The sequence below is a fragment of the Sciurus vulgaris genome, assembly GCF_902686455.1.
Source record: "Sciurus vulgaris genome assembly, chromosome: 1".
NCBI lineage: Eukaryota > Metazoa > Chordata > Mammalia > Rodentia > Sciuridae > Sciurus > Sciurus vulgaris.
Genome location: NC_136461.1, coordinates 6,645,509 through 6,673,376, shown reverse-complemented (window position 1 = coordinate 6,673,376; position 27,868 = coordinate 6,645,509). Strand labels below are relative to the sequence as shown.

Below are 27,868 nucleotides of genomic sequence, written 5' to 3'. Positions count from 1 at the left end.
TAGCCTCCAGAATTGTGAGCCAAATAAACTTCTGTTCTTTATAAATTATCCAATCTCAGGGGTTTTGTTACAGCAACAAAAAACAGACTAAGACAACAGATGTCTCCCATGTCCTGGTCTTAAATAATGCAGCTAATGCTACCTGTGTATAAGTGTGAGCTCTTGGCATATGCCATCCTCAGTCGCTGCACAAGGTGAATATGTCTTGGGCTGTCCTCAGTGGCAATCTGAGTGCGGTCCTAGCTCCAGTTCCTCACCTTTCACACCCATCACACGGACCTGGCAGTCCGCCTCTAAGCTGAGCTGGATCTGCTGCAAGTTCCTCTACCACTTTAAATCTTCTAGATTTATACTGTTTGCTCCCACAGAATGAAGCTTTGTGTCCACATAGCTGCGGGGCGGGGAGACATTATGGTTTAGAATGAGAGCCCTGGAGGCTGACCAGCAGGATGGAGACGGAGACGTGGATCTGTCATTTTGGCAGCTGTGTGACTTGGGGCAGATGATGTAACTCATTGAAAAAAAGGGGTGGGGGGAATAAGAGCATCGACCCATAAGGCTGTTGATGGGGAATAATGAGCTAACACGACAGGCTTAGCAGCATGCCCTATGCACAGTGGGTGGTCAGGACGTGGCCATCCTGAAGTCATTGTGGGAGTCCCTCCGCCCCCGCCCTCCTGCTCATAAGTCACTCAGCGAGGACTTGAGGACTTGTCTGCAGCACTCAGTGGAAGGAACCCAGCCCCAGGTCCAATTAGGTGCTTATTAAGCGCTTTTCGATGAGGATGGCAGAGCCGAGATGATCCCTTCAGAAGTCCAGGCCAAGCTCCCCACCCCCACGGAGCCTCTGCTAAGCAGCTTTGGCTTCCCATGGGGGAAGGGTGTTGCCTGGAGCAGTGTCCCCCGGCCTTCCCCAGCCCTGTGGAGCTGAGGGGGTCCCCCACATAGATGTCCTGGCTAGACAGGCAGGCAGGGAGCTGGGCAGAGCTGGGGAAGAGACCTGGCTTCCAGGGACCCTTCTACTTGCTTGCTTGCGTTTAAACTCCAAATAGAATCACAGCCAGGCAGGGAAGGGATAAAATTAAATCCTTGATCATGATCAAGTGGTTAAAAAAAAACATCACAGCCCAGAGGCTCCTTCGCCTGCAGTGGCTCTGCTTCAGAGCCAGCAGGAGGGGGAGGAGGACAGGGAGCCACACCCAGCAGCCCCTAACTGCCCCTCTTCCTCTGCCACCAAACAGCCCCCGGGCTAAGGCTCCTGCTCCCCTGCTAAAGGGAGGCTGAGGCCTGCTGGGTCAGGGGTCCCCAAAGGAAGGCCCACGCCGCGCCCAAGGAGGCAGGTCCTGGGCTCTGGGCACTGGCTCTGCTGGCCTGGGTTCCAAAGGTGGTGCCAGTTTCCGTGTGTCGTGGGCAAGTCTCTGAGGCCTATGAGCTTCTGTTTCCTAACCTGGAAGGGGAACTGCAATGGTGCCCCACCTCATCAGTTGTTGGCAGTAGGGGGCCGAGGCGGGGACTTGGGGTGTGGGGAGCAGCTGCCTGGGCTTTAGGCCAGAAGGGGACCTATTTTCTGGGGAGAATCTCACAACAGTAAGGTTGACTGAAGATCTGGCCGGCTTTTTGCTTCCTTGCAGGGACAGCTCTAACCCTGAGGCAGGGGAGCTGCCCCAACCTTTGACTTCTCTTTTAGGCAGAAAGCCTGGCTGCTGCCTCTGCTCCTGGACCTCCTCCCAGAGGGGTGTGGGTCCAGGTGGGCTGGGACTGGGGACAGCTGGGCGAGGGAGGTGGAGACACAGGGCTGAGATGCCCCAGGCTGCCCAGAGGAGACAATGGTGGCTGGAGCTGCTGGCAACTGGCCAGGCAGAGCCCATAGTGCTGAGAGGTTTGCAGAGAACCAGAGGGAGGACTGGGGTGTACCTTGGCTGAGGAGTTAGGAAGCCAAGCGAGGAAACAATGAGGAGGTAAAAATAGCCCTTTGTCTGCCCTGGGCCACACATCCTTGTGTGTCCTTGCTTGCAAGGAGTCAAAGCAGCTGGAGGTTCTCCGTGGAGGTCTTGGTGAAGCTTAGTGTCCAGTGGGGACAGGCCTGACTGAGCAGAACCTGGTCCATTCACCCCTGTAGTGCCCCAGACAGTCTCCCCAGACTACCTCACTGACCAGGGCCTCACTGACCAGGGCCTCTTGCTATAGTGTGGCTACTGCTGGGTTCCCTAAGAAATATTCTGCCCCTAAGCCTTAGCCAGAGGAGGCCTGAGATGCCTGGTAGAGGGGCCACCGCTTGCTGCCCCTGCCTGCCCCCCAAACCAGACTGCTCCTGCCAGCGTGCCCCATTGGAAATTTGTCTCTGGGGATAGCCTAGCAGCCTGGGGGAGACCCTGGCCACAGTGGTCTGTGGACTTTTCTCTGTCTGAACCACCCCATTCCCCATCAGAAGAGCTGAGGCTGCTAACAGACCTGGGAGGGGCAGCCTGGACTCTGCCCTCAGCCCTTCTATCTGGAATCTTCCTTCAGAGCTCTCCCAGAGTCTCCCAGCTCATGCACAGTCTACAGAGGTGAGTCCTGAGCCATCTGGCTGGTGCCCAGGAATCCTCCAGGCTCCTCGAGAGTTAACCCAGCCCAGTCCATGCCAGCTGGGCCCCTGCCAGGCCTGAGCTGATCAGGACCTGCTGACGGAAGACCTGCTGGGCTGGGGCTGGGCAGGGAAGGCAGAGATGGAGGCCCCAGCCTTGGGATTGCTCAGGCTGCTGCAGGAAACTGATGTGGAAAAATCCTCCTCACCCAGAGGCGGCAAGCTGGAGCCGGCAGAGCCAGGCTTGTCTGCAGGGAAGAGAGTGTCCCTGCACCTGCCCACAGGGCCAACCTTCTCCCTGCCTATCACATGGCTCCCAGGGAAGTCAGGGAGTGCGGGCTGGTGCGAGGCCTGTGGGGGCTGTTGGGGGCCCCCGGCTCTTGCTGAAGAACCCAGGAGAGTGATTTGTCAGGACAAGCCCAAGACTCTGGGCTCCGTGGAGCTGGGCTGTGGCCAGAGCACCAGCTCCCCGCCATCACCCACCCTAGCCCTGGTGGAATTCCTGCCGGTGCGCTGAAGGGCAGCTTCCAGCACCAGTTTGGGCTTGCTCTTCACCCCTCCCAGGCCGTGAGGCCTATTCAGGGCCCCAAATGCAAAGGGGTGTTCCAGTTCCCTTGGCGGCCAAGAAGGAGATTCACCCTGTCCCTGCTCCGAGATGCAGAGCGGATGAGCCATGGCTCATATGTGAAGGGTCAGAGAGGCTTAGGAGATAAGCTCTTAAAGGTCTTCAGGTTGAGAGGACACCAGGACACCAGGCCTTGTGGGCAGGAGTGGAGAGCTCTATCTGGGAGCTGGGGGGCTGGGTTTGCAGCCTAGGATGCCACTCACCTTGGGGAACTCCCTTCCCTGTGTCTGAGCCTCATGGGATTTGCAGGAGTAATTAGTGCTGTTTGCCAAATATACCCAGCTCTTACCAGCCAGGCATGTGGGAAGACTGCATTTCCCCCAACCCCTTTTTACTAAGTGCAGCTCTTACTTGCTTTGGCCAATAAAATGGGAGCAACAGTAATGGATCATTCCAGATAGAACCTTCATGGGCACTTTCTATGTTCCAGAGGTGACTGCCCCAGCAGCCTGGTCCTGGCAGAGCTCCCAAGCCACTCCATGCTGCACAAGTGAAGAAGAAACCATTGTTTCATGCCCCAAGGGCCTCGGGCTTATTTGTTTCTTCAGCATAACCCTGCCTCTCCTGAGTGCTCCAGTTGCGGCCACGAGCTCTCTAGCTATGGAGGTTGTGTGAGATGCCAACTCTGGCCGTAGCAGAGGAAACTGTTCTGTTCTCAGTCCAAGGACATTGCCTGACACTCACCTGCTTTTTCTTGCATCTGAGGCAGCTCAAGTAAGGCTGCCCAGGTCCCCACCCTGGGCTTAGGATTCAGCCTCCCCTCCTTGAGTGCAGCCCTGAGGCCTGGTAATCTGGCTTCCTGTTTTCCTCTCCTCGTTCTCCCCTGCTCATCACCTACTGGCCTCTGGGCTCCCTTTGTTCCCCAGACATGCCAAGCTGCTCCCACTTCAGGGCTTTTGCCTGGAATGCTCTTCCCATCTGGCTGACCCCTCCTCAGTTTCCAGGTGTGAGCTCCAACACCTTAGAGGGTCTTCACTGGCTAGCCTATTTTGCTGTCCATTCTCTGACACTCTATCTCATTTTGAAAAATTTTGTGAATTTCTTTGTTTACTTGTTAATCTTCCCTCCTCACTAGAGAGTAAGCTGCTTGGGAACAGGGACCTTGTCTGGCTCCTTCACTTATGTGTCCCCAGTATCTGGTATGTCATGAGCTCTCAATAAAGCCTTATTAGATGATTGGATGACCTTGACCTTGGAATGGTTCCTCTACCTGGACCTTCAGTGACCCACAGTCCCATGACCCTATTTTCTGTACCGAAGTTGTGCTGATAAGGAAATCAAGTAACTACAGAGAGGAAGGGCCCCCTCTATTTCACTGGCTTCCCTCCCTCAAGGGGTGAACCCCAGCCCCCTATGGCACCCCATTCTCACCATCCTTTTGGGCCTTTCTTGGCCAGTGAATCAATTCTGGGCTTCTAAAGGGGCTTGGGGACTTGTACTGATCAGGACTTTTTTGTTGGCAGGCAACAGAAACCAGTTGCAACTGGCTCATGGCTCTGGGGAGGCTTTGAGGTAGCTCATAGGAGTAAGGCAGTTAGTTGCCACTGGAACCAGGGCTTCGGTCCTGGAATTGGGGACGTGATATTCCCAAACACTCTCCCTTTAGGACCAGCTCTGCTTGTTTCTGTGTGACTTTGCCTTTTGGCCTCATCAGCTCCTACACAGAGGGGCCTTCTCCAGCAGTGGGACATGGCTCCTGGCAACATTGGTGGAAAGGGACTTGCTTTCTCCCAGGGCCCAAAGTAATCCCAAGGCAGCCTCTGATTGGCTATGCTTAGGTCATGTGCTACTTTTGGGCCAATCACAGTGGCTGGAGATGTAGTCATATTCCCATTGACTAAATGGCCTGGGTAGAGCAGGCTACTGAAACTGACGTCCCCACATGGAAGGAACAATGACAGTTCATAAAAGGAGAGACACTGTGGGGTCAAAGACGAGACGTCCACCATAGGGTGCGGGTGTTGGCTGATCTCCAGAGCGTGAGCGGTCCCACAGTAATACCAGCCCTGGGGGCTCCGTCAGCCTGAAGCCTGGGGGCTCAGTCAGGAGGAAGAAGACTGAGACAGAGGAGCCTCCTATTGAGATTAAAATCAGAGTTTTCATAGCCAGGTGCTGTGGTGAGTGCCTGGGATCCCAGCTACGTGGAAGGCTGAGGCAGGAGGATTTGAAGTTCAAGACCAACTTAGTGAAACCCTAAACACCTTAGTGAGACCTGATCTCAAAAATAAGTAAATAAGTAAACAGTAAAAAATCAGAGCTTTGGGGGCTGGGGCTGGAGCTCGGTGGAAGAGCGCTTGCCTAGCATGTGTGAGGCCCTGGGTTCGATTCTCAGTGCCATGTATAAACAAATAGATAAATAATAAAAGGAAGCTATTGTGCCCATCAATAACCAAAAAAAAAAAAAAAAAAAAAAAAATCATAAAAGGAAAACATCAGCGCTTTCTTCTTTCCCACATAGACCTGGTTTCACCACCATCAGGTGGCACCGGGGTGTCATGTAGCCCCACCTGGACCTGCAGGTGTCCCACAGAGTGAAAAGACTGGGAGATGCTACACGCTGGTTCCCTCCGTCCGGACCAGGGTACAGTGAGGGTTCGCTGAAGTCCTGCAGGAAAGACAGCCGTTTCCTGCCGCTCTCCGCCCCAGAACTCGGAAGGTTCCTAACTGCGTGGAGCACGTCCTGAGAAGGGCTGCCGTGGCGAAGGAGCCCTAGATAAGTCATCAGAAGGCCTGGTTTAAGCCTGAGCTCTGCTCCTTAAGCTGGTAGGACTTGCCTGAGCCTCAGTTTGCCAATCTGTGAAATAGGTGAAAATATCCAGGTGTGGTGGTGCACACCTGTCATTCCAGTGACTCGGGAGGCTGAGACAGGAGGATTGAGAATTCAAGACCATCCTCAGCAACTCAGTGAACCTCATCAACTTAACCAGACCCTGTCTCCAAATAAAATTTTAAAAAGGGCTGGGGGGATACAGCTCAGTGACAAAGTGCTCCTGGCTTCAATCTCCAGCACCAAAAACAAAAACCAAAGGCCCGGTGAAAACAGCAAGCTCTGTAGGGGTGTGTAAGTGTGGAATGAGAACAGCTGATGAACTGCATTATGCAGATTCCTGGCGATTGCAATTGGTTTAACCTGGAAAATAACACATGCCTTGTTCACCTTACAAGGCAGGTAACCTTCTGTCACCAGGACCTGGAGGCTGACAAAGGGGAAGGAGATAATGAGTCCAGGATTGGCACAGCCAGGTGACTAGCAAGGGGATGCAGAGTAAAGGAGGAAGTGCAGTCAGGATGCAGGGAGCAGGGAGACCTGAGGTCCAGAGCAGACCCTGGCCAGGGGAGCCAGTGGGAGGTGCCGGAGAGGAGCTTCTTCTCAACAGACCATAATACCTCCCGATGCCTGCTTCCTGCCCCTAACCTTCCTTGCCCTACCAGAGCAAGGGGCAGAGGGCTGCTGTATCAAAGGGCCACAGGCTGGGTGACTTAAACAACAGAAAGTATTATGTCATGGTTCTGGAGGCTGGAAATCTGAATTCAAGGTGTCAGCAGGATCGGTTCCCTCTGAGACCCTGAGGGAATAGCTGATCCAGGCCTCTCTCCTTGACTTGTAGGTGGCTATCTTCTCCCCCAGCCTCTTCATTTATTTGGTACCAGGGAATTGAACCCAGGATCACTTAACCCTTCAGCCACATCCCCAGTCCTTTATATTTTTTATATTGAGAGAGGGTCTTGCTAAGTTGCTGAGGCTGACTTTGAACTTGAGATCCTCCTGCCTCAGCCTCCTGAGCCACTAGGGTTACAGGCATGCGCCACTGTGCCTGACTCCCCTGGTCTTGATCTTCCCTTCTTACAAGGACACCAGTCAGGCTGGATCAGGCCCATCCTAAGGACCTGATTTTAGCTTGCTCACCTCTAGAAGACGCTATCCCCAAATAGACCACATCCTAGGGTCCTGGGGGTTAGGACTTTAGCATCCACATTTTGGGGAGACACATTTTGACCCATAACGGGCATTCTCCCCAGCGGACCGTTCCCGCCATGTCACCAGCTCAACTGCTTGGCTGGAAGCATGAGACTTGTGGCCTGCCAGAAGAGAAAGAGAGCCCATAATTGTGTTAATTGCCACAACACCAGACCTGCAGTTAATATGCCATGGAAACAAAGAGCAAATGCACTGATAGCACGTAATTGGACTTCAACTACACCCGCGGCAGAGCTGTGCAGGGGTCCCGCTGTTTATGCTCCTTCTCAAATTAGCAAGGATGAACACATTAACATCGTCCCTCCTTCCTCCTGCCCAGGGGCCAGCTTGGGGTACCTCAGAAATGGAGATCACCCCTGAAAACCCTGGTTGGGTCCCGTTCAGAGCCAAGCACCCAGCTCTAGCCTGTGAGACCAGGGGCAAGATGAGGGCATGGTGAAGTATCCAGACCCTTCCAGGAGCCCCAGCGCTGTGGCAACTGACTGGGGCCTTGGCAGACAGCAGTCATGGGAGGCAGCGATTCGGGTGAGGGAGCACGGTGCTTCGCTCTCTGCGGCGTGGCTGTGGGAGCCCGGGGCAGGTTTGGGTCACCTTTGGAGAGGGCAAGCACCTCTTCATTCCTGCAACAGTGGTTAGATCTCTCTGCATCTGATCAGGGCTGCTGGGCTTTCTCCCTCTGCCCTTCTCAGCACACAGGCCTGGCTGCTTTGTGTCTCCATGGCCCTGGGGACAGACGTCTGGAGACTGCCCTGCCCACACTTGCCTGCTTCCTGCTCAGGCCTGGAGCTGGGACCTGCTTTAGTCCCAACATGTAGCACCCCTTGTGCTGCGCTGGGGCCTCCCTGCCCACCACATGTCTGGGGCTCCTTGCACTTGGTCCCCCCATCTGCCTCTTCCTCCACCTCCCTGGCCTTTCTGCAGCTGAGCAGGGACAGACTGAGCCTTTAGCCCACAGCTAAGGCAATCTGGATTCTCCCCTCCATGACAGGTCCTGGCCTGGCCTGTGCTGCCAGGGACCAGGGTGGGAGTGGACTCACAGACTCCTCATCCTCAGGGGCTCCCCTTGTCTCCCCTTGTGACCTAGGTTGTCCCTGTCCCCCATGGCCTGGGTGGAGGGTAGGGCCTGTCTGGTTCTAGTGCCTTACTGCTTTTTCTGGGCCTTTCTGGGCCTCCTCCCTGGCTTCTGCTAAGCCAGCTGCAGCAAAGCTCATCGAGAATTCTCCAGCCCTGTCTGCTGGCCCTGTCTTCCTCAGCCGGGCAGGCTTCTCATTTGCATCCCCTAAATCAATGCCTTCCATGATCAAAGCCCCACACTGCAACCCCAGTGAGGCCAGCTCAGCAGCAGAGCCAGGCCTTGAGGAGAGGGGAGGGGACGCAGACCCACTCTCCCTTCCTGCTGCCCTCTGAGGCTCAAGGGGAACTGGAAACCAGAGGCCCTTCGGATGTCACTAGTGGAGGCTGAGCGAGCACAGGGGAACCAGAGCGGAGTGGAGCTCCCCAGGGATCGGCGCCCTTCCTCTGACTCCCCCAACCTGGCTGCACAGGGAACAGGGACAGGGCCAAGCAGCCCTGTCCACAGGCTTTCTGGATGTCCTGTAGCTCTGCTCCAGTGCCTGAGAATATCAGTGGGGTCTGGAGGAGCTGGAGGAAGGCAGCAAGCTAGGCCTCCCTAGTGGAGACCGAGGCAGAGCTCCATTCAGGGATTCTTAAAGGACCATCAGGAATTGGCCAGGCAGAGGGGGAAGTTCAGTCACCCCTGATCTGTTGTGCTCAGGGGTTGTGGGATGAGCACCGGCAAACCCAGCGAGACGACAGTCGCCACTTACTGAGTACTCCGGGGGCTACAGTGCCAAGATCTGTCCATCACCACGGCGGACCCTCGCCCATCCCTATGAGGCAGACTTCATTATTAGCCCTGTTTTTTAGATGAGGAAATGGGGAAGAGAGACACAGAGCTAGGAGGTGGCAGAGTCGGGTCAGGCGTGGAGGCCCAGGGAGGTGCTGCCGGCCAGTGAGGAGGTCTGCAGTGTTCCAGGGCCTGATCTGTGTGGGGTGGTCAGCACAGGCCCTGACCTTACGCAGAGGGCACTTCCCGGCAGCCCTTGCTCAGGGCACCCCTTCTCCCATGTTCCCTCCCAGCATCTTGGTGCAACCGTGACCATCTAGCATAGCAAGAGCCCTTGGAGCTGGAGGAAGGGATCAGACAGGCCAGACCCCAGCCAAGCAGATCTTCCACCTTGGTGCCCCAACTTCTCAGGCCTCTTTGACCATTGACCCATCTAGGTTTGAATCCTGGCTTTACCACTTGGCTGTGTGACTTTGGGCAAATCATTTAACCTCTCTGAGCCCCAGTGTCCTCTTCTGTAAAAAGAAGGATGATAATTATATTCATCGCTGGGATTGCTGCCAGCATGGAACCAGACAACGCACGTAGCCCGCTCTGTGCAGGGTTGGCTTGCAGCAAACAATGTGGGAGCTGAGCTTGTTATTTTTTTTTTTTTTTTTTTTTTAAATCTCTGGGGGGTTATTAATCCCTGCTACACAGATGAGGAAGGAGGAAAAAGGGGTGTCCCCAGGCAACAACGTAAACTGGAAGCTTGAGAGGGGCCAGAGTCTGGCTCTTGATTTGTGTGTGTGTGTGTGTGTGTGTGTGCGCGCGTGTGTGCTGGGGATTGATGGCTCTTGATTTTTATTGGATTTGTTTTAGCTCAGGGAGCTTCAAGGCCACAGGAAAAGCATAAGGGTTGGGAGGAGGAGTCCCTAGAAGCCTTATCTGAGGCTGCGCTCTGCTACTTCTAAGCAGGCTGGTTTCAACACGTCACTCAAACCTCTGAACTCCTTCCTGTCAGTTAAATGGGCACGAATAAAACCTCTGTCCAGGAGACTGCTGTGCATGCAGATGCATGCAGCTGCCCTCTGAAGCACAGGCAGTTGTTATGGGGGGATCTGGAATGGCCCTTAAAAGCTCCTACATTGAAAACTTGGCCCCCGTTGCCCCAGTGTCCAGAGAAGAGCTTTGATCACGGGGTCTCTGACCTCATCTGGGATTAATGCCCTCCACAGCTGTGTCCTTTGGATTACCGGAAGAAGGTGGAAACTGCAGACAGGTGGGGCGCTGTGGGGAGAAGCAGGCCCCTGGGGGCATGCCCTGGGGGGGGCTGCATCTTTTTGAGGGTTATTGGGGGGTTGAATCCAGCGGTGCCTTACCATTGAGCCACATCCCCAGCTCTTTTCAGTTTTTATTTTGAGACAGGGTCTCGCTAAGTTGCTTAGAGCAGCTCTAAATTGCTGAGAGTGGTCTTGAACTTGAGCCTCCTGGTCACTGGTACTGTAGATGTGCACCACTGTGCCTGGCTGGGGACTGTGTCTCGTCCCTGGCCTTCTCCTTGTGCTCTGTTTCCCTGTGGGCATGAGCTGCGCAGCTTCCCTCTACCACACCTTCTGCCCTGATGCTCTGCTCCCTTGGGCCCAGAGCAATGGAGTCAGCTGACCACGGACTCAAACTTCTGATGTGTGAGTCAAAGTAAGTCTTTCCTCCACTCAGTTGTCCTCGTCAGGTATTTTGGTCACTGTGATGAAAAGCTTACTAATTTGTGAGTGCACTAAACACTCGCAGACTCTGCAGTGCTGCAGGAATGTAGTTGTTATAATAACCAGCTCTGGACTTCTAAAGTACATCCACGTATACCACCATCATCATCATGGGGGCGAGACACCTGAACCACTGAACCTCTGCCATGTGTCCCGCCCTGAACCAAACCCTTCGTGTGCATCCTCTCCTTTAATCCTCACGGTATTTACAGGAGGGATTACTATTTTTTTTTTTGGCTACCGGGGATTGAACTCAGGGGTGTTCGACCACTGAGTCACATCCCCAGCCCTGTTTTGTATTTTATTTAGAGACAGGGTCTCACTGAGTTGTTTAGCACCTCGCTTTTGTTGAGGCTGGCTTTGAACTCTGGATCCTCCTGCCTCAGCCTCCGAGCATCTGGGATTACGGGCGTGTGCCGTCGCTCCCGGCTACAGGAGGTATTACTATTAATATGCCCATTTTACAGATGAGGAAACTAAAGCAATTGAATTGTTTCATCTTTTCTGTTAGTTACTGCAAGGCATTCTTTCTGTTTTTGTTTGGCTTTGTTTTTCAAGATGGGTTTTTGCTGTGCGGCCCTGGCTACCTTGAACTCCTGTGCCCAAGGCATCCCTCCACGTCAGCCTCTCAAGGAGTGGGGACTGCAGGCTTCGCCACAGCTGCTGGCAGTTCCTGTTGTTTTTTTTTTTATCACTTTATCCAGCCACCTCCCCACTTCCAGGAAGTCAGCTGGAGCTTCGTGAGAACCCAGGTGTCCTGGCTCTGAGCTCAGACTGCTTGCCCTGTGTCCACAGGGGCTTCGCCTATTTCTGTCCTACCTTCCCCTCTGCTTTGCTCCTCCCTGGAAACCCAGCACAGTCCTTTTCCTCCTAGGTGCTGTGTGGGGACAGGACACCTGGTGTTGGGGGTTTGTTGGTCCTCAGAGGGTAGAGACCACGCTTGCCCCCAAGTGTGCATAATTCCTACTACAGAGTGAAATGGCCATGTGTGGCTCTATACCACCCAGAGAGGGGAGGGGAATATGCCGTACCTTCAGCTGCGGTGGGAGGGAGGAAGGGTGCTTGGGGAGGAAACCTTACTCTCTGGTTCACCTTTGGAGTCAGAAGCAAGCTGCCTGGCCCAAGTGGAAAAGCAAGGTTTTCCTTCCTTGGAAAGTTTCATCAACCAGTGGCAGCTGATGCTTCATTCTTGGGAATTCTCTTAGATTCTTTGCAAATGGAGAATCAGAGAACTAGAAAGAGTCTGAAATGTGACTCTGGAGGCTGAGGCAGGAGGATCACGAGTTTGAGGCTGCCTCAGCAGCTCAGCAAGACCTTGTCTCAAAATAAAAATAACAGAGGACCGAGGATGTAGCTCAGTAGTAAGAGGCCCTGGGTTCAGTTCGCAGGAGCCCCCTCCCCCACAAGCCCACAGTTCCAACCTGCTGTCCCAGAGACCATGGCGATGAGACCACGGCAATGCCCCTTCCAGAGCCAGGGTTTCTGCCACAGTCAGAACAGCTTAAAGCCCCAAGTCATGAACTGTAATAAATAATGTAACAACAAACGTTGTTTAACTCTTGCTTCTAACAATAGGCATTGCACTTCTGCTTTCTGTGTGTTGGCTCATCTGTTGAAACTAACCAGTGAAGAGGGCCTGACTTGTCTCCATTTTACAGATGGAGACACTGAGACTGGAGTGGTTAAGTGTGACCTTGCTCAAGGTCACAAGGGTGGAAAGTGGCACAATTGGGAAAAAAAATAGAAAAAGGCTCAATGAAGTACTCTTTGTAAAAGCAAAGGATTGGAATCTGCCCTTCAACGGGGGGTAAATATTCCTCAATAAAGACCTGATTAAGTAATACCCGGTCATGTCTCCACAGGGAGTACTATGCAACTACAAAAAGGAATGAGTACGTCTGTGCGCTGCCATGGAGCCATCTCTGAGATGTCTTCTTTTTTTTCCTGTTCCCTCCTTCCCTCCCCTCTGCCTTTTTTCTGTTCTGGGGATGGAACCCAGGTCCTCAGGCATGCTAGGTAAGTGCTCTATCTCTTAACCACATCCCCATACCCCTAGAATATTCTTTTAAGTGCAAAAAGCAAGATGCAGAATACTAGGTTCTGCTGCTGTTGATCTAAGACAGAGGAAAGACATAGCAAAACAATTTTTTAAATGGAAAGATAAGCCAAAATTAGACAAAATGGCAACTTAGCAAACGAGGAGGGAGAAATAGAGAAGGATGGGTCTAGACTTCTCTGAAAGTCTTGCTTTCTAGATATGGCAGCGGAACTATATAAATATTTGATAGAACTGTAGAAAACAGAATTACCATGTCATTTTGTCTCTCATTAATTATCCCTTCTAGCTGGGAGTATAGCTCAGTGGTAGTGGCCTAGCTTGTACCAGGCCCTGGGATCCATCCCCAGCACTACTCACACAAAAAGGAATGATCCTCTCCCCACCCTCTTTTGGTACTAGGAATTGAACCCAGGGGTGCTCTACCACGGAGCTATATTTTTATTTGTTTGAGACAGGGTCTTGCGAAGTTGCCCAGGCTGGCCTTGAACTTGTGATCCTCCTGCCTCAGCTTCCCAAGTCCCTGGGATTACAAGTGTGTGCCACTACACCCAGTTAATTATTCACCCCTGCTTTAAAATTTTCTTTGTTGTACACGGACACAATACATTTATTTATTTATTTTTATTTGGTGCTAAGGATTGAACCCAGTGCCTCACATGTGCAAGGCAAGTGCTCTACCAGTGAGCTACAACCCCAGCCCTAATTATTCCTTTTAACAGCAGCAAAGAGACCTGTCTAGGCCACCAGAAGGCAAGAGAAGGTAACTTGCACCCTCTCAGGGTTCCAGGGGCTGAGATTTTAGTACATCTCAGACCTCCAATCAGCTGCTTGGGTCAAGATTCTCCAAGTTTGGGCTGGGATATGGCTCAGTGGTAGAGCGCTTGCCCGGCAGGTGTGAGGCCCTGGGTTCCATCCTTAGTACTGCATTAAAAAAAGGGGAAAAAAAAAAAAGATTCTCATAACTTTCTCCTGCTGCAATCCCGAGGTGAGTTTGTCCCCAAGCACACAATTAGGAGTGTGCCTCTAATAACTGCTTACCTGGCTGAGACTGTGCCACAAATACCTGCCAAGCGCACACTGTGCAAAAAAATAACAACACGCCCACCTGAGACTGGCTCTCTACACTGGCAGAGGGCTTTTCTGCATGAGACCTCATTTCAGCTTTGTGTGACTGGGACTTGGGAGTTAATGTGGGGAGGCCTCCGCTCTGGCTCTGTGAGATGCGCCTCCAGAGCCTTGTGCAGCCTGAGGGAAATCAGAGCTGGAGGCACCTCTGACCCACCGGTGGGGCTGAGGGATCCTGTGCAGGGGGCTGTTTTGAATATCTGTAGGATAATTTCACATATGGGTTAAAGGACTGTTTTGGGCTCAGACAGACACAAAACTGAATTCCAGGAGTCCTACTTTCTAACAATGTGCTTTGAGCAAATTTGACATTTTCCCTGCTGTAAGACAGGGACGATAAAAGTACCTCCGTATCAGGTAGCTTGAGGCATGAAGGATGGGTCCCTGGCAGGCAAAGAGCTTAGTGTGGAGCTGCTGTTATGACCAACAGAAGGGTGCCTGCAGGGTGCGGCAGCTTGGAAAATCTGGTGTCCGCTTCACCTACTGCCTCGTGTGCAGAAGTTCGAGTCTTCCCTGACCACCTAACAAAGCCACCTCCTTATCCTCAAGCCATGTCCCTGCTAAGGATGGGCCTGCAGGATGCCTCCTTCCCACAGCTCCAGGACCCTGGACGCTGCCTCTGTCAGCAGCTGGCTCAGCTCAGACAAGGCTCCTCTCTCTACCAACCCCAGGTCCAGGTCTATCTCAGGGCCCTTTTGAGGACTAATGATCCATCACAGGGAAGACCTTCTACAAGTGCCGGTACGGTTGAGGCTGTGGTCAGGTGGGCCAGAAGTGGAGTTTCCTGGTTTCCCTGGCTTTCAAGACTCTCCAGTTGAGCACTGCAGCTGGACTCTGGTGTGGGGGAGATCTTGCTGTGTGCAGGTTGTGCTGAGCTCACCAGCCTTCTGCCCACCCCAGCCGCTGCTGGACCTTTTACATCTACCTCTTTGTTTCTCTAAGGGACAGTGAGGGCCGGAAGATAAAGGGATCAGAATTTCAGACACTGAAGAGCTTTTGTTTGTGTTTTTTGTAGAAGTGAATACATTAAAATTTCCCCCTTGGCATCAGCCTATTGACTCCAAACACAGTTCTGAGATCAGACCTTTCTGAGTTTAAGTTCTGTAAATTCAAAGGTCCCTGGGAAGCCTGCAGGGTCTGTTTTTTTACCCTCTGAAGTGTAAGCTCCATGATGATAATAAAAATCTAACACAGCAGTTCATTTAGCCCATCACTGGGTATTTATTGAGTACTTACTATGTTCTCAGCAGGATGCTAGGAACTGAGGAGGCTCCCACCCCTGACAGAAAAAGAGAAACTGCCATCTATTTAAATAACTACACCTGTAATCCAGCAGCTCGGGAGGCTGAGGCAGAAGGATCACAAGTTCAAAGCCAGCCTTAGCAACTTAGGGAGGCCATAAGCAACTCAGTGAGACCCTCTAAATAAAATACAAAAAAGGGTTGGGGATATGGCTCAGTGGTTAAGCGCCTCCCCAGTACAAAACGAAACAAAACAAAACAAAACTACATACCAGGTTCTATGAGGCCCTTTAATAGCCTCAGTTCATTTAAGTCTTGGCAACTCTAGGAAGTGGGTATCGTTATTCTATCACAGGTGAGGAGATACTCAGGAAGTTCCATAACTTGTCCAAGGTCCCTTGTGGGAGAGGGAGCCAGAATTCCAGTCTAGTTCTGTCTGACTGTACATCTGAATCCTTCCTATTAGACTGTACTAGGGGGTGGGCAGGTGCGGTGGCACCCACCTGTAGTCCCAGTTAATGAAGTAGGATTGCAAGTTCAAAAGTAGCCGAGGCAGTTTAGTGAGAACCAGTCTCAAAAAAGACTGGGGATGTAGTTTGGGGGTAAAGCTGCCCTGGTTTAGCCCCAGTACTGAAAAAAAAAGGAAGAAAACAAATAATACAGCAGGGAGAAGGAAAGGACCTAGATGGATTAGTCTTGGCTGGTGCCAGGCAGCAGAGTATGAAGAACAGACCACATGGCTAGGGCAGTGGGGATGGGACGAGGGGATGGGACGAGGGGATGGGACGAGGGTCTGCCAGGAAGACTTCCGGGGAGGCAACCCTGAGCCCTTGGGCAGGAATAAATTTAGGCAAAACAGCGGCAGACAGCACGCCCTGAGGTCAGCAGGGTGGGGTCTGGGGTTGAGGAGGGGGAAGCCCACCAAAGCTGCCTGGACTTTATGAGCTGGCAATAAGAAGCCCAAAATGAGTTTCGGAGTCAGTCAGGGACAGAACAGCAAGCTGCTGGAGGCCAGCCTGTTTCCCGGGAGAAGAGGACACCCTTGGCTGGAAGGGTGATGGGCATGAGTCTTGGGAGGGGTCCAGCCAGGGGGCTCTAATCTTCCTCAACCCAGGGGAGGGGACGACAGGGGAAGGACTGACATTATTAGCAAGATGGAATCTTCAGACTTTGGAAAATGCTTGTGGGGAACAGGTGTGTTCAGTTTCCCATCAGGTCACATCACACCTGTGTTCACAGTGGTTCAAGGTCCTTCCTTTGCCTGTAGAATCAAACCCAAATTTCTCATCATCAAGAAGCACTTCACAATCTGGCCTTCATTTACTTTTTGAGTTCCTCACCTCAACTCTTCCAAACTTCTCTGTGCTCCACCCAACTCCAGAACTCCACCCACCAAGCTGGCCTCCACAAACCCATCAGCAGCAGGACCCTTCCCAAAAGATGGCCCTCAACATCCATTGGGAGCTCTTCCAGAAGCCTTGAATACTTAAGGTTTCATTGTTATGGAACTTTGGCTGTTGGGGTCTCAATCATGTCCATTCTGTCCTCCAGGATCGGTTCTTTTTACAATACATATATACATAGTTATCTCCACTGGGGAAGTAATTTCACCTTTCAGACTTAGTTTTCTCCTCTGTCAAAAGGAGCCAATAAATCTCACAGTTGCCTGGCTCCCCGGAGCCCATCCATGGCTGTTCCAACCCTGTCCTCTAGGGTGGGGCAGAACCAGCAGTCCCGCTCATCGAAAGGAGAGGGCAGGTTACAAAGTAAAGGAGGGACCCCACAGACCCTGTAGGGATCCTTCACAGAGGTCCTTCTTTGTCAGAAAGCTCATGCACACGAGTCGCCCTTTAAAAGCCACAACAGATCTCTTCGGTAAGTTCAGGTCTCTTTGAGGGCAGCCCCATTCCCTCCATCTCCCCGAAACTCCTCCAAAAAAGCCGCCCCGCGTCCGGGAGCCTGGAACAGGTGCAGCGCGAGCTGCGTCGCCCTGGACTTTACCAAGAAAGCTCGGCTGACCTCGCTCTGGAACTCCTTTCAGCACCCCGCAAGCTCCCTCTCACCTCCACCTGGCAGAAGAGGACAAGAGGTTCTGGGAGGCGACAGACTTGATTAAAGTGACTGCGCCCGAAGGCCCTGGGCTGCACCCTCCGGCCGAGATCTGTACTCAGCAGGAGATGCGTTGGGGTGGAGGCTGGGAGGCACAGTCCTTCAGGTTCGGGAAGGGAGGCGCGGGACCCGGGACCGCTGGTCCGGCGTCGGAGCCCGGGAGCGCGCGCGGGGAATGAGGGGTTGAGGCACCCGGGCCCCGGCCAGCGGTCGACAGGGGTGCCGCCCCCGGTCCCTCCGGGTCGCTCGGGAGCCGACCCTCGGGCGCATCCCCGCGGGCGCGCGCGGCGGGCTCCGCCGACGGGTGCGCGGGTCCGCCGCGCGCGCCCTCGCCCGCCCTCCGGGCCCGCGCGCTCCCGGGGCCCGCCGCGCGCGCGCCGCGCGCCTCTCCCCTCCCCGCCCCTCCCGTCGCCACCCCGCCCCCGGCCGGGTACCCTCGCCGGACCCGAGAGAGAGCAGCGCCGCCATCTTAGTTGCTGCCTCTGCCTCCAGCGAAGCGCTGCTCGGAGGAGGGGAGGGCGCCCGCGGCCGAGCGCGCGGCCCAGCGTCACGGCGGCCGCGGCGGCGGCTCCTCCTCGGACCCCGGTGCTCGCCGCGCCGCGAGGCAGTCGGCCCCGGGCCGCGAGGGTCCCGCTCGGCGCCCCGCGCGCTTCCCTGCCGCTCCCGCCTCCGGCCGGCCGCGGCGCCGGGAGCCCGAGCGATGCTGCGCCGCCCTGCGCCCGCGCTGGCCCCGGCCGCCGGGCTGCTGCTGGCCGGGCTGCTGTGCGGCGGCGGGGTCTGGGCCGCGCGAGGTAAGCGTCGGGCCCGGGCGGGCCGCGGGGTTCGGTCGGGTGGGGAGTCGGGGCCGAGCTCGGGCGGCCGCGTCGGGGCTCGGGGCTCGGGTCCGAGAGCGCGAGGCGGGGCGGGCGCCGGGGTTCGGAGCCGGACCAGGAGCCGGGGCCGAGCTCGCGGCGCAGGGTCGCGGCGAGGCGTGGGTGTGCGGGGCTCACCGCCCGGCCGGGCGCAGGAGGCCCTGGGCGCGCGCTGCGGATGCCCCGGGAAGCCAGGCTCGGTCCCGGGCGGGGCGCCGGGCCTCGGCCGCCCCCACTGCGGCCCCGGGGTGGCTGCGCTGGTCGGGGAGACGGGCCGCAGGGTCAGGCCACCGTCCCCCGCCGCGCTCGCCGGCGGGCGCACCCCGGCGGTGCTGCGTTCGTGTGCCGGGTGCCCCGACGTGCACCGGCCCGGGGTGCACGCGCGATTTCGGTGTGTGCTTACATAAGAGCCCTTCCCTCCTCCGCGCCCCGTGCGAGATGCCGACTGCGCTGCGCCGCGGACACCACGACTTCGCCCCTTTCCGCCTCCCCACCGAGTGCGGTAACGTCTGTTTCCAGAGGAGCAGAGGCTGACAAACTTCGTGCTCGCCTCCCACCCTTTCACTCAGAGGTGGCATCTTGACGAGGTTCGCGACCGCGGTCTCAGCAGGTGGCACAAACCTGCGTCTCCTGCAGTGTTTCTGACGCTACTGCCCATCCTGCACGGCTGAGGTGGCCTCGCAGAAACCAGGAGCCCGGTCGGTTAGGATTCTAAGACCGGAATTATTTTATGGTTAGTTGGCAGATAACATTTCCTGGCCAGTTGATTATTGTTTTTTAACCTTCATCCACTTAACCTTTTAAGCATTACATGCTTTTCTGATATTGACTGATCTTGCCAACGAAAAGCTTACGCATTGCAGATACTGGGCTTCCGAATGGATCTTGGAAATCGTAAACATTTTCCTTGGCCTTGGAGCAAAGTAATCTAGGTGTCGTCCACAGAGACCTGGATTGATTCTTATTTATTTATTTATTTTTTCATGAAAAGAAAATTTTGAGTGGGAGAATTATAAGTTTAGATGAAATGGTCGTATTCCAATTTAGCAAGCTTTAAAAAATTCTCGTTTTCTCCTTGGCTTGCCATACGGAAAGAAGTACGGTGTTCACTAATTAAAGGGCAGAAGAGGCGAATGCATCTTTTGTTCCAGCATTCCCTTCTTCACATGAGCATGATAAACTTTGAATACTTCTTTTATTTCATTTCTAACATTCTGTTGACTCTGTCAAATTTAGGTCTTAGACTCCAAGTACCTAATTGCCCTTGTTTGATTTTTTTATTACAGTTACATCAAGCTAAGTTTGAAATGTTCTTTCCAGATGTGACATAGAGGCCTGAAAGATGAATAAATCCAAGAAATAAAAAATGAAAGTTTTGCTTCTCTTGGGAAAAACGTACACATTTTAGAAATATGTGCTTGGATTGGGTATTTTGGGAGCAGTTCAAGTGTGTTGTTTAGTAGTGATGACATTTCTTGCCAGAGACCCATGTTTTTTAAGTTTGTTCACGGTAGCTGCACTTGCTATTTATTATTTAACTACTTTGGTTAAACAGTTGGTGTTTAACCATAAAGAGTTCAGCTCTTGAGTAGCTTTGTTATGGTGGGCTGAAGATCTTATGGGGAAGATGTGCTGAGGGTTGGAGTCATTTGTAATCTGCTAGTTTTCTCTGAGCTTTTCTTGGTGAAGTTATAGGACTTCTGGATTCTTAGTCTTCAGAATAAAAATTTTAAACATCAGTGATTCTGTTGCATTTGTTGTCTTTTCATCTCACATGTTAGAAAATGTCTCATGAATATTACATGAAATGCTAATAAAACAATTTCATCTTGAAATGTTACAAATGAATTTTGTATGTAAATATGTGATTTGTGGAGGCACTTTCTGTGGACTCATTTGAAAAGATCATCATTTCAGCTGATGTCTGACTTGTGTGTCTGCCCGCCTCCCTCCAAGTGCTGGGCTAGAACCAGGCCCAGGGAATGCTAGGTAAGCACCCTACTGCTTTGCTACACCCTCAACCTGATGTCTAAGTTTCTTTTTATTGCTGCAAGACAGCATGACATGAGCTGTTCATACTCCAGCTATCTTGAATAATTAATGGGATAAAGATCACATACAAACTTCTGGAGAGAATGATAGATTTCTTCATATAAATTGCATTTGACTGGTAATTAGATGCTTTGTAGATAATCCTCCCCAAATTTCACTTTGATTTTAACAATTGTTCTCCAAAAACATTAAGTAAGCCAAAATATTAGAACTATGCTTGGAGTGCCCCGATGGCCATGTCAGCAGACAGCCTGCCTTCTGTATCGTCTTGGAAATCAGGAAATTGAAATTAGTAGAGGAAATAGCTGTATGAACATTTAAAAATAAATGCAACTATTTCAAAGTCAAATAAATAATATTCACCATTGCTTTTCCAATTTGCACAGACTTCTTGGTCTCCTTCCTGTTGGAATTTCATCTCCCTCCGAGAATCCCTGAATTCTCTTTTCTCCGCTTCATGTTAATTTTTCCATGGCTCTTAACACAGTCTGACATGCCTCGTTATCTGTTTGTGTTTATTTCTGTTTCCTCCCGGTGGGATGCGTATCCAGACATAGAAGAGAGTTTTGTTGGCCTGTGTCCTGTCACCAGCACACAGTAGGCATGAAGTATTTGTTGTGTGATGGAATGAATGGATGGATAACTCTGTGTAGACATCATGGTATTTTGACATACTAATTTTCACTAGACAGGTAGATGTTAGGTACTGAAAAAAAGTCACATACTGTGCATGTTATACTGAAAAAAGCATTACAAACGTGCATTGGAGTATGAAGCAGACTTAAATTCTGCAATATGGATAAGGGATTCATCAGTAGATATTTTTTCAAGGATCCATTCTGTTGATTGCAGTGTTGGGGATATTGGACCACAAAAAACTGACCGAGCCTTATGAAAGCTATTGTTACCACTGTGAATCTATTTTTTTAATTATTGTATTTCTTAGCTTTTTTGGAAGATGATTTCTTAGAAGCAACTTTGGGATAAAAAGGCCTTTGAATAATACAGATTTCAATATTACCCTTAGTCTAATGTTTTTGTTTTCTTTTTTCTAACATTTTTAGTGCTGTAGGTCAGTAACATTTCAAGGGGGATCTATAACTGCTGAAGGAATAATAAAATATTACTGATTCTGAGTGTATCCCAGTTTAAGAGCTTCAACTTAATTAACTGGAATGTTCAGTTAGCTGAAATTCACCTCATACTTCTAGGAGAAAAAGTGAAAAATCAAGTAGTTTCATAGGGATTCTTTTTCAAAAGAAAGGTTTCGGAGCTCAGGTCCTGTAGTATTTGTGCTGGTATTGTTTGATTTTCTTTCCTTTTTCTTCCCCCTTTCTCTTGGCGGGGTGGGCCCCCGGGGCCTCATTTGCTCTCCCGCTGAGCTGCAGCCCCATCTCCTTCGTTGTTTGATTTGTTAACTTAAAAGAGCAATAGTATTTCAGTTTCAGATGTGAAGAATATGCCCAAAATGAAATTGTAATAAAATACAACATTATTTTTACATTGAAGTTAGAAAGTGCTATAATTAAAAAAAAAAAAAAAAAAAAAAGAAAATGCTATAATTTCATAGCACTAGTTTCAGGACTTGGTTAAGCTTATTAAACCAAGTCTTAAGTGTTTCAAACAAGGAACCTGAGTTCGTTAAAATTTTAGAACACTTAAAATGATTGGAGTATTTATATTATTGCTTTCTAGGACAGGAAAATTGTAATTTTTTAGATAGTGTTGGTTCATAAGAGTTGAAGCAACAGGGAAGATCTGATTATCTGAACACCAGCTTGAACATCTTTCCTGTATTCTAGTTGAAGTGTCAGATCTCTGTAGTTTGGTTTTTCTGTAGTGTTGATTTAGCAAGACCAGAGTTGCATAAAAACATAAATTTTAAATGTTAATTTGCTATATAAGTGTTTTAATAGAATATCAAAAAATATGGACTCAAGACTAGTGAAAGTGACTTATGAAAAGTCATATTTTTGGTATTATTTTTAAAAAAAAGTCCTCCAGAAGTGTCTTTTGACACCAGCTGAGGCTGTGTGTAGGCCAGATAGGAAGGCCAGACTGAAAACCCTCTCTGTGCCCAACTTTGGAGAGCTGCCACCATCTCGGAATTGGAGTGCTGTGTTCTGTGGTCCCAGATTCGATAGGTCCTTTCTCCACTATGTGTTAGACATATTATTGCTGATTTTCTTCTTTAGCTTTAGGAAGATATTATTAGATTAAAAATTCACACGTTCTGTTGCTAAGTCTTTTATAATTTTAAAGGTTCTCGGCAAAGATCCAATTACCTCAAGATAACTGAATTTAGAATGCCTTGTAAACTCCAAAGCACGCCTCACGCCTCAAGTTAATTTCCTTCCTTTCCAGAGCCCCACTAAGAGTTGTGTGGTAGCACACCAAGGAAGAATCCATGTTTTCCTTTTTTACCTTTTTGGTCAGATAGGAACATTATGTTTCATTCACCTGTTTTGGACCAGTCTGATTCTCTTTTGGCAAGAGCTCCTACCGAATCTGTTATTTTTTTAAGTCTACCTTGATCTGTACTTTAACTCTTTTTTTAGGACAAAAATAGATCTTTCCCTGCATCCACTGTGTGTGTGTGGTGGGGATTGAACCCAGGGGTGCTTACCACTGGGCTATATTCTCAGCCCTTTTTAATTTTTTTTGAGACAGTCTCACTGAGTTGCCGAGCCTGGCTTAGAACTTGGGATCCTACTGCCTCAGCCTCCTGCATGCCTGGGATTTCAGTTGTGCGTCACTGTGCCTGGTTTTACAGGAGCATTTTCTGCTCAGATACCCTGCAGACCTTCCCTCCCTCCCTTGCATGTGCTGAGCTAGCACTCCACCACTGAGCTTCATCTCAGCCTTTGAGTTTTCTTAACTAGAATTTTTATTTATTTATTTATTTTTGGTGCTGGGGATCGGACCCGGGGCCTTGTGCATACAAAGCAAGCACTCTACCGACTGAGCTATCTCCCCAGCCCCATTAACTAGAATGCCTTACTAGAATTTTGAGATGCTGATTATCTTTCCTGCTCTGGGGCAAAGTCGTTGTCTCCAGTGTCCTTACTGCCCAGAGCTTTGGACTGAGTTGGAGGAACCTTGAAAGATCTGTGCTACAGGGCCTTCCCTTGAAACACAGTATGTTCTTCAGCTGTTTGGCCTGGCCTGGTGCTGGGCGCTTGCTGGTTCACCAAATGATATTTTTCTTAAGAACTCTGTTAGGGACTCTGGTCAGCTTTCCTTGGGACTGAATCTTATCATTCCTTCCTCCCCGTGGTATCCAGGCCTGCAGCTCTGATTTTGCTACCTCTCTCTGAGAGGCCCAGGGCGAGTGGCCCAAACTTCCAGGCCCTGGTGTCCACTGCTGATCTGGGAATGCGTCCCTGCAGTGCTGCAGGCTCAGGGCTAGGGACACTGCAGAGTAGATACCTAGGTGATGGGAACAGGGTTGAACTTTATGAAAGGGTCTTGAACAAACACTAGAATTCCTAAACTACAACTAGTTTAAAAAATGACACTTCTTCATTCATTACATTTTTTGTTATGTTAATTGAAAAGTGCAGTTAGTTGAAAAGTAAATTATTTTGTCTGGTCCTTTGATTTAATTCTTTATTCCTTATTTACCTAATCCTCAATCATAGTATAAAAACACTTAGAAATATGTCTTTAGACTCAAAATACATTTTAAAACTCAGTAAAAATGAATGTCATCTTTGTTTAATATCTACTTAAAATGTAACACATTTATTCTGAGCTCTTACAATACTTAAATTTTTTCCTAATACAGCACATTGCTTTCTTTTTCTTTTTTTGTGGTGTGGGGTTTGAACCCAGGCCTCCTGCATGCCAAGGGTGGGCTATCACTGAGCGACAGTCCCCAGCCCCCGTGGCTGCCTATCAATGGTCAGCATGTGGGCCCAACCCTGAGGTGTTTGCCAGAGGGTTCCTCCCTGGCCAGTGCCCAGCCATCCTTCCAGCTGGTCCCCCCACCCAAGACTCCAGCCTTTTCTTCTCCAGTAGCCTCAGGGTAGAGATGGCCCTGCTCTTCTTTCTGCCCCCAGCACTTGGCAAGAGCCAGATTATACCACAAGAGATGGTGACAACAAATGGGAGGTAGAGGTTGAGGAATGAGGTCACTTATGATTTGGGGGATTAACGCCCTCGTGTCGAGTAGATTGTTTACCTTTAGAATACCTTGACTAATTCATGCCAGTTTCCTATTACGTTTGGAATTAGTGAAGGGGATAACAGAAATAATTAAAATTCTTAGGTAATCCCTAATTTTTTTTTTTTTCTGCTGTGCATTTCAGATGTTCGTCAAAGTAGTTAGTAGCAAGATGCACTGGCTTGAATTTAATTTACTCCTGGCTTCCTCTGGGCGGAATCGCAGAAGGAGCCGTGGGGGCTCTGACGGGTGGGCTATAGCCATTCCCAGCGGTGGAGCCTGTCAGTTGCTGGTGCCCTGTTAACAGCAGGGTACCTAGATGGTCCTCCCCCTGGATTTAAATCCCTGCAGCGTTGCCAGGGCTGATCTTGCTTCTGGGTTGTTTGTAAATACCCATTGATGTCTGCTTGTGGTTCTCATAATTCATTTGGCAAGGGTTTTAAAAAGACCATACTTAGGCACATGAGAGCCTGCTCTTGCTTAGCTGAGAAGCAACTAATGCACATGTTCAGAGCCCCGAGTAGAAAGTAAATGTTGGGGCTGGAGGTGTAGCTCATGGTTTGGTCCGTGCCACATGCAGGAGGAGGCCCGAGTTGTGTCTCCAGCAAAAAAATTTTTTTTTTGGTGGGGAGTATAAAATCTGACATGTTTAAACCTTTCTAAAGTAGGACAGGATTTCTTTCTTTTCTTTTTTATGGGCAGGGGTTGAGTACTGAAGATAGAATCTAGGGTCTGGTCCCTGCTGGGCAAGCACTGTACCACTAAGCTGCATCCCCAGCCCTAGATGATTTAGCAATACAACAGTCTCTCCTGTTCTGGTAACTTTATTTTTAATTTTTTTTTCCAATTGTAGATGGACACAATACTTTGTTTTTATTTATTTTTATGTGGTGCTGAAGATTGAACCCAGCGCCTCACAGGTGGTGGGCAAATGATCTACCACTGAGCTACAACCCCAGCCCCTGTTCTGATAACTTTAATAATAACTACAACATTTATATTTGTTTGAATGAAATGTTGTTTTAAAGAGGTCATTCATGCCAGTGATTAGTATATATTTGCTTCTTCAGCTGGTTGAGTTTATTAACCCATTTTTTTTTTTTTTCTTAAATCATTCTAAAAAAGGTTGGACTTTTTACCACTCCCTAATTTTTTTTTTTTTTTTTTTTTTTTTTCGGTACTGGGGATTGAATCATGGCCTTGTGCTTGCGAGGCAAGCACTCTACCAGCTGAACTATCTCCCCAGCCCTTACCACTCCTTTTTAAAAGTATGCTGTGGCAAGTAGGTCTGAGCAGCGGCCTGTACGGGTTTCTCTGGTTTCTCGTGAACTGTGGCTTAGGTGGTTGTCGGGGGTGTTGGAGTCAGTGAAGGGACTGGAGAACAGAGGCACCAGGAGGTGTGTGTGTGTGTGGAGTGAGCATTCTAGGTTTTAGAGACAGCAGTGAACTTGTGAGGATTGAGGGCCTGTGAGGTTGGTGACTCAGAGGTCCTGAATGACCTTCAGGATGCGCAGTGCGGGTTGGCCTGACTGCAGAGGTTGAGGTGGATAATCAGGGCCAGGTGCTGACCCAGGAAAATGGAAGAAGGTCAGGTGAGTGAGGGGTTTAGGCTGGGTGGCTGAGTGGTGCCTGTCTAGCGTGGCTGTTAATCACATCCTGACCCTTCTCAGAGAGGGTGCTGAGAGGGATGGGGTCTTAGCTTGGGTCACGGTGCCTTCTGCTTACAGGGTTTCGGCCCTGGTGGACAGAGAAGAGCCAAGGGCAAAGGGAGAACAGTGTGGTCACTTAGGCCTAAGGGAGAAGTATAGGAGGGATTCCTGAAGTTTCTGTCTTATCTAGAAACTGGGCTCAGGGGTAGGAGGGCAGATAAGGATGGGGGCAGAAGTCTTCGCTTGCCCCTGCCTGCCTTTCCTCCTCCCTCCCCTCCTGTCCCTGCCCCTCCTTTTCTCTTGCTTTCTTGCGGTGATGAGGACCTACTGTGTTGTCCAGGTTGGCCTTGAACTTCTGAGCTCATTTGATCCTCCTGCTGCAGCCTCCTGAGTAGCTGGGGCTGCAGGCTGACTGCACTTTCTCACCCTTTAGAAAAACCCAGGGAGGTAAACTAAGGCAAGCTGGCACAGAGGGCAGTGGCAGACCCCTGCCTCTGAGAATCCCCAAGCAGACCACATCTCAGTTTGCTCTGGTGGAAATCCTTCTCCTGGATACTCAGGGTGGGTTTTTTTTGGGGGGGGGAGCACGGGGGGCGGGCGCTGGGAATTGAACCCAGGGACACTTCACCACTGAGCCACATCCCCAGCTCTTTTTTTTTGTTTGTTTGAGATAAGGTTTTGCTAAGTTGCTTAGGGCCTTGCTAAATTGCTGAGGCTGGCCTTGCACTTGTGTTCCTCCTGCCTCAGCCTCTGGGATTACAGGCAAGGGCCACGTCACTTGTTCCCTTAGCTCAGCTGCCTCCACCCATTTTTGTTCTGATACATTGTTTCCTGGGACTTGAGTAATTTCTGATTCTTAGATGACCTGACCAGACAACTCGTATTGAGCTGTTAGGAGTTCAAGTTGGAACACAAATTGTGTTTTCCCCATGGAAACATTGTTATAAATGGGTTAAGCTCCAGAAGCAACCATCAGCAACCTACTGAACCTGTCTTGAGTGGGAGTCGGACAGATGTGCAGTGAACCCCCCCACACACTCAGGCACACCCGTCACAGTATCAATGATTACGCAGACCAGCCATGAAATGTCTTGTGGAAGGTGGGGTCCCTTTGAAAGATTTTGCAAGAGTGGCAGTCATGCCAGTCATGAAGAAGAGACTGAAGGACAAGGAAGGCTGAGAAGGTGGAGGGAGAAGCCCACTGGCTTGAGTTTGACTGCAGGGAGAGAAGGGGGATGGTGACCTGTCCATCATGGTCTGTGCAAGGGAGGAGGGGGGCCACGGAACCTCCTGGTGCCCAGGTGGTCCACTGGGGGCAGGGACAAGTGCAGGAGTTGGAGAACAGGCAGGGCAGGTAGGTCGCAGGTCCACCACATGGGAACTGCCTTTTCCAGGGAGTGTTTACTAATGTGAGAAGGAATGGCTAATGGTCAGATGTGCTTAGTAGTTTTCATCAAAGAATCTAACTGAAGAGTGCTATTTAAAACCGTTCCTTGGCAGGGCATGGTGGTGCATGCCTATATTCCCAGCTACTCTGTGATCCCAGCTAATTGGAAGGCTGTGGCAGGACAGTAGCATGTTCAAGGTCAGCCTGGGCAACTTTGCAAAACCCTGTCTCAAAATTAAACAATAACAACAACAACAAAAATGCTGGGCACTGTGGTGCATGCCTGTGATCCCAGCAACTTGGGAGGCTGAGATAGGAGGATTGCAAGTTCAAGGCCAGCATCAATTCAGTGAGTCCCTAAGCAACTTACTGAGACCCTGTCTCAAAACAAAAAGGACTGGGGATATAGCTTAGTGATAAAATGCCCGAGTTAAATCCCTAATACCAAAAATAAATAGGGCTGGAGATG

General features: G+C 50.7%; 1 protein-coding gene and 1 long non-coding RNA gene across 4 annotated transcripts in view; both read left to right on the top strand.

Moving 5' to 3' along the window:
* Positions 1-9,463: 9,463 nt before the first annotated feature.
* On the top strand, positions 9,464-13,805 carry LOC306663127. Its single transcript, XR_013764365.1, has 2 exons — positions 9,464-10,693; positions 12,624-13,805. It is a non-coding gene; the product is annotated as an uncharacterized lncRNA (long non-coding RNA).
* A 4,000-nt stretch (positions 13,806-17,805) lies between these two features.
* The window catches only part of CLSTN1 (calsyntenin 1), a 62,009-nt gene continuing 51,946 nt past the window's right edge, over positions 17,806-27,868 (top strand). For all 3 annotated transcript variants that reach the window (XM_079142919.1, XM_079142920.1, XM_079142918.1), the window contains exon 1: positions 17,806-18,086. In XM_079142919.1, coding sequence (XP_078999045.1) covers positions 17,996-18,086 — 91 coding nt within the window. In that variant the 5' untranslated portion in view covers positions 17,806-17,995. The remainder of the gene's footprint in view (positions 18,087-27,868) is intronic.